The sequence below is a fragment of the Ornithodoros turicata genome, chromosome 1 (assembly GCF_037126465.1).
Source record: "Ornithodoros turicata isolate Travis chromosome 1, ASM3712646v1, whole genome shotgun sequence".
Taxonomy (NCBI): Eukaryota; Metazoa; Arthropoda; class Arachnida; order Ixodida; family Argasidae; genus Ornithodoros; species Ornithodoros turicata.
This window is the reverse complement of record NC_088201.1, coordinates 114,908,843-114,922,725: the sequence shown is the minus strand read 5'-3', so window position 1 is coordinate 114,922,725 and position 13,883 is coordinate 114,908,843. Positions and strand designations below refer to the sequence as shown.

The window sequence follows — 13,883 nt, the reverse complement described above, 5'->3', positions numbered from 1 at the left end:
ATGCAAATGTTTATTAAACCACTCATAAAAGTTGTACAAATGTTTCCGGTGACTCGATCCACACGAAATGGGCAAAAGCTTCCTCTACCGCATACTCTTCAAGTACACACGCTTAAGATATCTGAAAAAATATGTTCACATCTGTGCTACAACCACCAGCCATTCCTACCATAATTTCCAAAATGAGTACAATAAAGGCACACAAAAAATGGTGTACAAAAAATAGTTACACAGGAGAACACAAAATGTTCTGATATTTTGTATTGCACAGAATGAAAGGTTGCAAAACTTTTCAGTACTTTTTTGTGGCACACTTAACAGGGATGGTCATGAGGGTTCCTACTGCCTATGATGTTGAGTGCAGGCTAACACTGCAGAGTGCAGAAACGGTCCATTTTTGTGGCGTGGCACGACAAGAAAAATATCTGTGCGATTGTAAACTGAATAACAATAAACGAAAATACACAGGTACATGTGTGCTGACTAGAACACAAGTGACTAGGGCTGACTTCTAGAACTGAGCCAGAATGCAATACTCATAAGCAAAAAATAAAGAATAAAAAACAGCCTACAGGGAGGCTGGGTTACGCACGCTTTTCTACTAGATAAAAAATCTCGGAGGTTCATCATTATGACACTGAGCTACATGAAGTAAGTTACTAACTTATTGTGAGTGGCAACACATGAATAGTACACTCTTAAAAATGAACTTCACCGCATAGCACGCTCCTAGCCAACCATCACTTCTAATGATATCGTTATCTGCTCTGATTTGTTGAAAACGGGAGGCAAACGCCTTTTTTGTGATTCATAATTGTCACAGAAAAGGCGTACGCCTCCCGTTTTCAACAAATCAAGGTAGATAACGATATCATTCGAGATGATGGTTGGCTGGGAGCGTGTTATGCGGTGAAGTTCATTTTTAAGAGTGTAGGACCACATATATTATGACAAAGCTATGCCGCAAAAGTTTTGAACAAACATTCATACACATATACTCGAAACTGCCCAACAATACCACTGCTTGCTGGTACACCATCAAAGATACAATAGGCCTCAGCGAATTGCTATTTAAATCCGAGGCTGAAAATGGTGCAGTGAAAAATCAGACCAAAATGTCTTAGACCTCATGCTGAAATAGCAAGGTTGGAGTGTAAGCAACAGCTATTGATGCCAGTTGAAGCAGGACTCCACAAGTGGCGCATGATAAACCTGAGGCTTTCAAAATGCGTTCTCACTGCATCACCCTGCAAGCAGAGTCTGTGGGAAGCCTCAGAAGTACCGTGCACTGCCTGGGGAGCCCTGCATCAACTGGTATCAATAGCTTTTGCCCACACAACAACCTTTCTACTTCTGTACCAAGGTTAATATATTTTGCTTTGTAATCTTTCACTGCAGCCTTAAATCACCCTCAAATTTAAGCTCAATGTGCGGATAGCGCAGTGCTTCCCCTAACTGTGCTGAGCATTGTTTGCTGGCTGCAGGTAACATCTTTTGCCAACCTGCATATAGCCGATGTGGCTTGAAGACGACATTAATCTGTGCTGCTCATTCTGGATCTGGGATGAGTTCTTCCTCTTGGGAGACTTGTGCTTTACTACGGCTGGCTCTTCGTTCTTTAGCCCTACGCAGCCAGTCCTTTACTGCAGCTTCAACTTCCTTGTAGGTTGGGGTAGTGTCTGCAGCTGTGCCACTTGCTTTTGACCGAGTTCTTGCTCTACAAAGGGCCTCTGAAGTGAAAACATGTATCATGAGGAAATAGAAAACCACTTTTGCTACATTTCATCCCTAAACCATAGCGCTTCACTAAATACCTGATTGTCGGTAAAATACGAGTTTCTCACATGCAGCTGTTGTTCCTAACATGCCGGGTAATTTGATTTGTAGTCTATCAAAGGTGCCTTTCAAAATTTTCTACACGGCATTTTCACCATCAAAAAAGGCAAATTTGTTAAATTCTGAATTTGAAGTCACTGGAAATTCAGGTGTTAGGTTTACTTGGCACTCTGTAAATGCAGCCACTGCCAACACACACACACACAAAAAAAAAGCAAAGGTAAAGTTGCAAAAACTGCCGTTGCTTCACCAAATCGGATATCTTTGTGCAACCATGCTTTCCCAGGCAACTTCAGCATTGCCTGTTCAGGAGTTAGTGTGCCTTCTTCCCTCAGCAGCGACAGAGGTACACAAGAAAGAAAATTCAAGAGGGCAAAACAGCAATGTTCCATAGCCTTCTCAATTGCATGTGATCATGCATTTATGTGCCTCGACAAAGGCGCTGTGTGCACTCTACCCTGCTCTTATTTGTACTGTAAAGTGACTGCCTGTTACAAAGTTATGGGATAAACTGCTCTGTATCGAAAAAAGAAAAAAAAAGAAGAAAAGGTTTGGATGACAAATCCAAGCATATATTTCAATAGGTAAAGCTGTAGAAACCAAACATTTACAGTATTTATCTTTCCATGGGCAAAAGCGCACAGCGTACAAATGCTGAAGACTGGGGCTGTGTGAACAGCAGCATTGTGGTTTGAATCGAACAGCATTTTTTAAATAGTAACAAATAAAGTATTTTCAAATAGCAGGTTATTATGTGGTTTACCACGTAATATCAAGGGCTTGAACACATCCAAATCCATTCTGGAGCACCCTTTGGAGCAGCAAAAATTTGGTTTCGGAGCAGCCAAATGACCTTATGAAGGGGACTCGTGTGCTTCTCCCTTAAATTAAAAATACTGCAGAGCCAATGTTTTATACTTGAGCCTAAGATGTGCATGTAAAAATGGGCGTAAGTGTTGTGTCTTGGCAAGAAGGACAGCTGCCTCAGTGGCTTGGTTGGTAGTGTGTCGGCCTTCCAATCCCAAGGCCGCTGGTTCGATCCTGACCGAGGAGGCTAGCAATTCGGTAGCAGGTATGGACTGTTTATGCACAACGTCCCCGGAAGGGATGTTACACTGTGTGTGAGATTTCACGCATGTTAAAGAACCCTCAGGTGGGCAAAATTTATCAGTAAACCAACCACTCTGGCATCGTTCAAGATCGTAGTTGTCTCGCGACCTAAACCCTGAATTATTATTGGCAATAAGGAATGTAGCAACTGGATGACAAGGTATAATTAGCACTGGTAAGGACAGATACATTCATAGCTCCGGTTGACACCTGATGCATGGAATCACTAACCACGAGTAGTAAAAGTCTGCCTCCGGAATGGCCTCACCTGAAGGAAGAAACTTACACTCAGCATGAACTTAAATTTTTAAATAGCACTGAGGTAGTGCACAAAACATGACAAAACTTTTTTTACTGCACAGAGTGGTGCAACAGCCTACTTGTCTACTATTTTTGCTGAAAGCTCTGTAGATTTTTCAAAATTGAATTTCGGAGAGTTCAAAGAAAAAGGTGATCACTTCCATTGATGGGAAAAATTTGTTTCCTGCCTAGCGTCCCCTAATGACATATGTGTTGCAATAGCAATGTGAAAATGGCAACTAAAGGCTGTCTCCAAAATTCTGGTCTTTTCACAAAATGTCCAATTTCTGCACTAATATAGCATGCATATACACATTTTTATTCTGAACATAAGACCTGCAAATAGTAAAATAATACGTACTCAGCAGGATATCACAACTGTTAAGTTCATAGAACTTCATCTTCCCTTTTTTCCCGTACCAACTAAATTGCTCGGCAACTGTGTCACCCATCAAATGCTGCAGGGCTACAACAGTCTTCTCCTTTGCGTGTCGGCCCCCAAATTTGCAGAAAAAGGCTCTCTGAAAGGAGATGTTCAATGAATAGAAGGACTATGAAACTAACATCTGAAAACTAGGAGTGTACAAACACTGCAGGATGGTTGAGCTAATACATGTTTCACTTCCTTCCAAAAATAGAACAGTGGTAAAAGTTGCATTCTGATGGCCATTTCTTTGAACTTTGAAATGTCGGCAAAGACTGATGCTAAGTTAAACGAATATTTCAAACTAAAATAAGCGACATGGATAAAAAATTCGGTGCTAAACCGGGGGAGCTCGGGAAGCTCATTTGATAGGCTACTTGAGTCTGTGAATCACCCGACAAATACTAACTGTAATTTTATGATAGTATAATGCCAAAGCACAAAACTACAGACCTTTGAGATTTTTATCCCCATCATTATTAATGGCATACCTCGTCCTGAAACCACAATTTTTCATGCCATGCAAAAAGAAAAAAAAGGAGAGAGAGAGAAAAAAAAGACTGCATGTAAACCCATGCACAAAATGTATCAATGAAACAATGGGACACTAAAAAAGCTTGTGTAAAGTGGACTTCCTGCAGTGGTTGCAGTTGCAGACTAGAGCCCGATTAAGAAAAGGAGCTGGGTCATTTCACGCCAGACGTCCGAGTGAAAAATTTGACCATCGCAGATATTGTTTTAATAAATGAGGCGGTGTTGTTGTGATAAGAAAACATTACTGATAAACTTTCTGCGCGTTAAAAAAATTTTTGCCTTGAAATTTGAACATGAAATTTACGGAATTGTGCAGAACCGCACCTTCCAAAAACTAATCGCGCTGCGTAATGGAGAATGAAATTGGGCATATTTTTGGACGGGATAGCAGCTGAGATAATGATGCTAGCACCGGAAGTCCCAAAACGCACTGTGGACACGTTCCGTGCAATTTCAATGGCATGCAAAACACTGCCAAAATTGCAAACTTTGCCATTTTATTTCACGCACATGCTGAACACAAGAGCGTTGGAAATAATTTACAGGCAAGATATTGTGGGGAAGTACAACATTAAAAATTTGCCGTCCAGAAAAACGGAGGATAAGTTGGCGAAAAAAATATGTTAAATTGTCATTTTTTCAGAAAAACGGCAAGTTTGCCTCGAAATATCGAAAATGGTGGGCCGCGGAAAAATATGAGGGAAGCTTACTGAGATAGTATCAGGTGCATTGAGCGGTCTGAAAGTTTCAAAAAGCTATTATTTTTTGTTTCCGAAAAAATAATTTTTGAAGGTTGGCATGTGGAGCGGCCTGAGCCGCCGAACGAACGTCACGGAGAGCTCCGGCGATGCAGCCGATCGACGGCGCATCAACACCTCAGTCGTCTGCTACACGAAAGTGGGCAAAGTTTCCAGTGGGACAGCTCTCAAGCAACTGTTCATCCGGCATGCATCTACTATCGCGAGCAAGGCGAGGTCGACGGCTCTCTCCACGTGAAGTCCTGCTCCATCATTTCAGATCATCTCACACACGACAACGCAACGGTGTACGCTTTTCAGAAAAGTCTCATAATGGAGATCATAATGTGCTATCCCGGGTGTAACCAAGACTCACTATTTTTACGATGGGGCAAGCTCTCAATACAAAAAAAAACTTCGTTAATCTCTGCCACCATCCTGACGACTTCGGGATCGACGCGACATGGCAGTTCTTTGATAAATCGCACGGCAAAGGGCCATGCGATGGCATTGGGGGCACCCTGAAGCGATTAGCTGCAAAGGCAAGCATTCAACGACCATTCACGGAGCAGATTTTGACTCCAGTACAGCTGTTCCGCTGGGCACAAGAGACGCTCAAAAATATCACTCCTATCTGGGTTTCGGGTCTTGATGTTCAGAAAGCAAGTGAATTCCTACAGCACCGGTATCAAAACGCGTCGCCGATTCCAGGCACACGCCGCTATCACAGCTTTGAACCAATTGATAAGCACACAATCAATGTTGGACTGACGTTGTATTCTAAGAAGAAACGGTTCCCGGCACTACGAGGACCGGTACCGGACGACTGAAATAATGATGCGCCGTCGATCCTCTGCGGCGCTGGAGCTCTCTGTGACGTTTGTTCGGCCGCACAGGCCGCTCCACGTGCCAACCTTCAAAAATTATTTTTCCAGAAACAAAAAATAATACCTTTTTGAAACTTTATCAGCTTGTTCAACGCACCTGATACTATCTCTGTGAGCTTCCCTCATATTTTTCTGCGGCCCACCATTTTTGATATTTCAAGCAAAGCTTACCGTTTTTGCGAAAAAATGACAACTTAACATATTTTTTTCACCAACTTATTCTCCTCTTTTCTGGACGGCAATTTTTAATCTTGTACAGCCCTACAGTATCTTGCCGATGAAGTATTTCCAGCGTTCTTGTGTTCAGTATGTGCGTGCAATAAAATGGCAAAGTTTGCGATTTTGGCACTGTTTCGCATGCCATTAAAATTGCACGAAACATGTCCAGAGTGCATTTTGAGTTCTCAGGTGTAAGTATTATCGTTTCAGCTTCCATACAGTCTAAAAATGCGCGCAGTTTCATTATCCATTACGCAGCGCGATTAGGTTTTCGAAGGTGCGGTTTTGCGCAATTTCGTAAATTTCAAATTCAAAGTTCAAGACGGAAATTTTTTTTAACGAGTTGAAACTTCATCAGTGATGTTTTCTTATCATAACAACACCACCTGATTTTTTAAAGCAAAATCTGCGATGGTCAAATATTTCACCGGACGTTTGGCGTGGAATGACCCAGCTATTGCAACTGGATTCCAAAAATGTTCGAAAATCTAATCAATCCATGAAGAGGGCATCGTAGTTCTCTACTATTCTGAACACGTTACTGAAAATTATTTTTTTCCTACATGAAAATGACCCAGTGCAGAGGATGTTGGTAAATTCCAATCAACATTCCCAAAAGTTTAGCAATTCCACAGAAAATCTGTCTGTCGAATAACTCGTGTGGAATCCTAGGCTTGCGGAAAATACGGGTGAAAATACACCTTGCACGAAAGAGATTAGGACGTGGCGACAGCAGACGTCTCACACCACAGAAGCATACTGGTGCAATCTTTGCTGATGGCAAATTTTGATCCAGCTGCCCATTTGCTGTATGGAAAGCCCAGAATATTATTAAATCAGGTGGCGCAGACATCTGCCATTCCTGCCACACCTGGCAGAACTTGGTGAATGGAGAGAACCTTTTTGTTCTACATTTTGAGGTGGAAGTACAAAGGACATGGCCCCTGCATGACTAAATATGGAAAAAAAAAAGACAGGTAAATTGGCAGCAAGACCACAGAGATATGCAAAAAAGCATATGTGGATCAGTTAGCCATATAAAAATGCCAAGCCCAATTTCAGAATGTATCGGAGAACGAACATACCAGTTTCTCTCTTCTGTCAGCCGATGTTTTCAGTTCATTGTCAAAGAACAAAAATTCATCGAGGTCCTCGAATGGCCTTTGGAGGAAGTCATCATCCAGCTCTTCATGCACCCGAGTTGTCATTTCCGACATGATCAAATGCAGCTGCTCACCGTGTTCTTCTTGGTTGAGCCTGATCGTGTGAAGGAGCCTGATGATCTGTTCAAAATCTGTAATCGGAAGGAAAATGAAAATACAGTCAAACCTCGCTACAACGAAATCCCAACAACAGCGAAACAACTGACAGGTCCCAGCAGGTTCCCAAAGTCTTGAATTAAGGTTGTAACCAGCAATCATAGCTCACTATTTTTTTGCACCTTTGTTCTTTTTTTTTTAAATTACTACAGTCAATGTGAAGTTCTTGTACAGTAATGGTTGTGGCTTCATTGGATGGAATGTCGCCTACAAGTGGCACAAGCAAGGCATAGTGTGCTACATCTTAACTAGGGCCTGACTTTTTCGGGTTATATTTTTTGCCAAATTCGGGGGGTAAATATCGAGTGATATTTTCAGTTTAAAATTCGGGTGTGTTCGGGCTATATTTGTTGTGATTTGACACAACGTGAGGGAAAATCGGGGAAATTCGGGCTTATCTGGATTATATTCTCATGACTATTGAGCAGCTCTCAAGAGGATCTGTTAGGATTTCTCCTGCTTCGTCATTTTTGCTATTTTATTTCAAAATTTTTGATGATTTCCGTTACATACGACACAGAAGCAAGCTTATAGAGTTGGCGTTTCGAGTAGATTCGAGTTAAACCACAACTTTACAACTATCGTTTGGGAATAAACAGTGGGTGTATTTGGGTTTAACCCAAAAAAGTTAAACCCTACCTATGGAGCATACACTATTCATTGGAAAATAGAGTATAAGCTGCTGCCCACCTCGTGCATACTTTGAATCTTCCACACTTGACATTGACCTCTGTCTTGACAGAAGTTGTCGAGGTTGGGGTGGCTGCTGATCCAATCGCTGGGACATTGCATGAACCGCTGCGAAAAGTGTTTTGCATTTGCAAGTACTGCTTGGGCAATGAAGTACAAACACTCACTTTGTGTTCCTCCAAGGCTCCCCTCTGAATAATTCCTGGAGCTCGAACCTCTGGAAGGTTGAACGTCCGCTGGAGCAGATGTTTCCGCATCTTTGTGCACAAAAAGTGTTAAAGGTTGGAATGCATAGGGAACAAGAAAATTTGCTGGAAGATTGCACAGCAAACAGTGTTGGACTTTAGACAACTTATTTGTTGTTCATGCAAATGTGACAAATTCTAAATTGCAGGTAATTTAGCCTCACGAATTGAAGTCTAGAAATCCTGTGATTGGAAAGTGATCATCAACTTTTCTTCACAAAAGATCAGAAAGTACTACTCCAGTCTACCCATGTCTCCCATAAAGTGCTGCTTGTGATATACTTGTCTGAAATCTGGGTTTCGCGGTTCCACACCATATGCCACGCTCTCGTGTATCCACGCACCCCCACTTTCGAGCCAGAAAATGTGAACGAAAGTAAATAAATTAAGAAAAATAGACAAGATAGGTCCCCAAACCGCACTTGCATAAGCTCAATTCGCATGACACTGGCTCACGAAGCTGATTCACTCACGCCGCACCGCCCGATCACGTTTTTCATATCATAGGCTTCACGTGCAGTGCATTCATGTTCCAGGGCATTCGGTTGCCTTTGGTTCTGGGGGTATCTACGTGGAAACATTTAAATGCGTAACCCGCGGGATGTAGGGGAGTACGGTAGTACAGTCACGGTACAAACAGTACAATAGTTAGAACGCCAGGGAGCCAGTAGGGCACGTGAAACATCCGGGTTGTACTGCCAGGCTGAAAGAGTACGTCGACAATGACGACATACCAACCCTTCACAACTGTACACAACCCTCAACATCGCAGACGAATGCTGACCTCAACAACGCAATAGACGATATGTGGAATCCTAGAGGCCAGTGTGACGCGGTGTACCTTGGGAGCCCGTTTGTTCCCCTGGCACCTTCCTTCTCTCTTTTTCTCTCCGAGCTTGATTCTGCCGAGAAGGAGGGAGAGAAGGAAGTGCCGTGGAACAAACGGGCCCTCCAGGACACACCATGTCGCGCTGGCTTTAGGATTTATGCATATAGTCTATTAGAAATTGAATAATCGTATGACAGTTTTGAAATCCCGGGAGGACCATAAACACGGAAACAACGGCGACCGGCCGCAAAGATGTACAGCACTGTACATGGGAATGGGAACTTTTTTGTTTAACAGCGCAAAAATTCAAATATGTGTTCCAATGTGGCGAGATGCAGTAATTTCATCAACAGATGCCACTGTTCACAATTAGTACATTCAAAGTTGCTATGGCAGACGGAGGCTTCAAAATACACAAAACAAGGGAGAGAAGCACAGAAGCGGTGCATTGGTTATTAAGCTGGCAAAAGCACATTTATCATAGTTTGTACCTAAATGCTTACTTTGTAAAGAGATATACTCCGTGTGATTTGTATCTGGGTTTCTGTTAACTTCAAAAGAACATTTATCATAGTATGTTGTAAAAAAAGCATGTTGCCTGATGAACCCAGACCCATGCAATCATGAGTATCATGGCTTCATGACAAGGCTCACAGAACCCCCCGTTCAGAACTACTGGTGTAGAGCTATCATATTGTAAAATGAATTAATAAAAAATCACGTTTGCGGCCAGCACAGACACACTATCAACCGAATGATGGTTAGTATAACATAGTTGGTTAACACTTACTCAATGGCCTACTTCGCCTTGGAATGGAGACACTGGGATCCCATGAGCTGCTGAGAGTACAGCCTGCCAGCCTATCTGATGCGGGAGATGAAGATCCTGAAAGAATATTACAATTTTGTAACTTTTAAAGTTCATAGTGCTAGGACTTGAGTACACTAGTATAGTACAAATAGAGAGAAGAAAGAAGCATTGGAGCATAAATAGACCCTGAAGTTTCGGGGACATATTTTTTTTCTGGATTATAGAATAAACTATCATTGTACCATTTATCCGATGTCATGAGTATCAGAAGTAGAGGTCTACTGCGTATTTCACGAAAAATTAGTCTGTCACTGCCGTGAGGTGCCAAGCTTAGGTGCATTTTGGTAGAAATTGGGTTTCACATTAAATAGGTGAACCTGGATTTGGGGGTGCAAATTCGAAAAAAAAATCAGGTTGAACCCCAAAATTTCAGGGTCTGTGCATAAATCAAAAGGGTGTTTTTCCCTTTATATGCTTCAACACTGGGAATTTTAAGCATGCTCAGAATAAGGCTTGGACAGGGCAAGGCACTTATGGTTTTAGTTTCACTAAGTTAACTTCGTTACAGTGGGGCAGAACGAAAACTGAAGAGGACTGACTGGCCAGAGCTGAAAGCTCTGGCTATTCATAGGATGATTCCTGTGTGAAGCATGCAATTTGTATTGGGCCTTCTAGTTAATTAGTTGTGGCACCCACAGGCACCTATTTTGTCGCATATAAGGCCAACCTACATAATCCCACCCCAACAATAATAATATCCCACCTACATACCACTCTGTGACAGGCCAAGAGAATAAGTAGCACTTGACGGCCTCGTTTCCAAAGCTTCAGCTGCTCTGCGACGTGGTCCTTCCTTGTTACTTCTCTGTGATGTCGTTCTTCTCAGGTCCCCTGCACCAGAAAATTAAATTTTTAATAGTCAGGCATCTCAGAAGAAGGAATCTCCACCAAACTTGACTCACCACTGCACACTTCATGATTTGAAATTACTGCTTTCTGTATAGATACATCACCACAGTAATTATGATATCGGTGGTCTCAAGCTCCCAATTTGTAGTCAGAGGAATGATTTAAAAAAGAAAAAAAAAAGAGCAGAAAGCACAGCAACACAGCAAGGCAGAAGACCAATGTACTGAGTGCAGTTGCTGAAGCATAGCATGTATATGACATTGCACAGGAGACTGTGCACAATATCTTTAACACAAGCAACACAAGATAGATACTTGAAACATGTGACAACACATGTGAAGGCTTTTGCCACCTACTTGTAGCTTGCATGGTTGTCGGCGGTTAATTAAGCTAGTATTGCTAACTGAACTTGAAAAATTTAAAATGGAACGTAAGATTTTTGCACATTAACTTTAAAGCACATGCCTAATGAAGGCTATATCAGTAAAAAGAGAACATTGAGCAAACATACATTTTGTGGCCGCGCCTTGGCGGGTGGTGAACGTAAGCAGGAGGTTAGAAGCCTAGCTCCACTAATGTTCCGAAAACAGTATCCGTATAATAACAAATGCAACTCCATAAAATGTGGGGTCATGCTCACAATTTGAACACACCAACAACAGTACAGTGTTGCCAACAATAAGTATCACAGTTGCGGTCAATTAATGAACACCTGACATGCAGAAAATCTCCTAGCACATGTATACCTCTGTCGGGTATCACCAAAGGAGGTGTCGGCAACCGGGGAGTTGGGGCATGCGCAACACTCTCAACGTCTGACATATCTGACACCTGGCGTGATGATTCGACATCCGAATCACTGCTAATTCTCCTCCTCCTTCGCTTTCGTTTTCCCCTGCCAAGCTCGATCTCGCTGGCCAGGTCTGACGTGTCTTCAGCACGGGGCAGCATTTTTCTGGCATCCTCATACGTTCCTACATTGATATAACAAGAAGCTGTTTAACCAAATAGAGTAAGCTAACATTGCCACTGAAAAAGGAACTTACTGAACCATCCAACAGCCACACACGGAAACCACTTCCAACCGGGCCCTGGCATTGTTCCTGAGATGACGAGCTCCCGTATTCGGCGAGCATCTTTCACTGGTGGCCATGCACACATACCGTCATTCTCCCAATTTCTGTGCGCAATGTCGACAGTGTCATCACCAAATTTCATAATCACAAAGTCCCTGTCTCCTGGAAAAATGATTGCAAATAGACGAAATTACTTGGAGATATAATGTAGGAAACAGCAGCGGTGGTTGTAGCATCAGAAGGAATTAATGCACACACAAGTTCTCCTCAAGCACAGTGAACCAAAGGGAAAACTGCCCAGCCATTGCGATGTGGCAGTCGTAAGCACTTCTTCACTACAGACGTTAACGGCCAGCAAGACAAGCTTGAAAGATGAGTGGCTAAGTATATGCCCAACATAGAAGAGCTGCACGGCTGCGAGTACAAATTTCTTGTCTTCAGAAATTTCCTCCCGATTATGCAGGGCTCATGACTATGTGTGCAAAAGGCAATGTTGTACACTACGACTATGCTGCCATCTTCCATGATACAAGTGCTGTCCCTTTTGTTCTTCCTCAAAGTAAACTTGTCAGGGATAGTTATCTTCTTATACTGTGGGCCAGTGGACCCAGCAGGAAGTGGTCCATTGTTGTGCTGCAGTGAAAAGGAGGGCTCAGTGGAAGGGACATGAAGCGGCAATGGGATTGCTCTCTTCTCGGCCATTCGATTGTGCAGCTGTTCGAGGGGCATTCCTGGTTTTCGCTGAGACTTCTTCAATTTCCTCATGTGATTTTCAAAAGGAAATGCGCTCCATGAATCCAGTGGCCCGTGGGTGCGTACGTCTTCTGCCAGGTGTATTAGTGCATGGATGTTGTGTGACACCAGGTGGGTACCATACAAGAGTGAGTACGTGGCCACAAAATGTCGCAGTAGTTTCTCTGCATAGTCTATGTAGAGCGTGCAGTGGAGTGGACTGGCCAGGATAGTGATTGCACAATGCAGCACCATGAAATTAGAGTACATGTCCGGGGGAATTCTTCCGTGTAGCGCAACTGGGCCCACGTACAGCACAAACAATCTGAATTCTGTTGCTTTCCACCTTTCAAGGTCTAGAACGCTGCGGGGTTTTCGACTGAAGTCACTGGTGATGTAGGGCTGAAGCTTGACCAGTTCAATTGTGATCTCCCCTTTTGTGTTTACTCCTACCCTGTACTTCCTAGAACCTTTAAACCACAGAAGAAGCAATTTGTGGACGACTCCAACACATACGACATGCATGTACTCAAGGGGTACCTGCTTCACGAGGTCTATTGGAAGGCGCTCCAGGACTGTTTCACCTGTGTGGTGCTCACTTTGATCATGGCTACGAAAGCTGAAATCAGTGCGCAGAGGAGCAGTCAGCTCAGGGAAAGACATCCTTCGAGTGTTGTACTCTCCACGGGTCACACATTTCGTGCAGCTGAAATGGCCACAATGGCCTTTTATGTTCAGGATGTACGACTTTGCTGGTGCATCACAAATTATAGCACCCACTGCAAGTGCAATTTGTTTGTGTTTGATGGTGACTCCGTTCTGCAGTGCATCCTCCAGTTCCACTACAAAGGGCTCCAGGAAGGTATTTGCTGACAGAGCCTTGGCCTGACCGTAATACACACCTGCAGGAAATGGCTCAGTGTTTCTGTAGTTAGCCACTTTACACAATATCGGCCAAAACTGACTTCTAGTGCTCTTGGTGAAGGGTAGGCCATCCACGTTGATATTAATGGTGATGACATCAGGCAATTCTGCAACAGGGTCAAGCACGTGACGAAGGCCATTAACAAGTCCAAAATGGCAGTATTTTCCCTCGCACATGTCAGTAATGCCCTGAGGTGCCCTTGGCGTTTGCAAGAGGGTTCTAGCACAGCCGGGAAGAGCGGCAAGGCATGAATGACCACGTAAAATTGACAGCAGTTTGGTTATACTGTCATGGCTATTC

The 13,883-nt window shown here is 43.1% G+C and overlaps 1 protein-coding gene across 1 annotated transcript; it reads right to left on the bottom strand.

Moving 5' to 3' along the window:
* Positions 1–1,381: 1,381 nt before the first annotated feature.
* LOC135383779 (uncharacterized) lies at positions 1,382–11,219 on the bottom strand. The gene is made up of 8 exons (XM_064613111.1): positions 11,207–11,219; positions 10,713–10,832; positions 9,921–10,016; positions 8,224–8,313; positions 8,057–8,164; positions 7,133–7,341; positions 3,608–3,767; positions 1,382–1,730 (listed from the first exon to the last, which is right to left on the bottom strand). The coding sequence occupies exons 1-8, from the start codon at positions 11,217–11,219 to the stop codon at positions 1,549–1,551; spliced, it is 978 nt and encodes a 325-aa protein (XP_064469181.1). The 3' UTR covers positions 1,382–1,548.
* Positions 11,220–13,883: the final 2,664 nt, after the last annotated feature.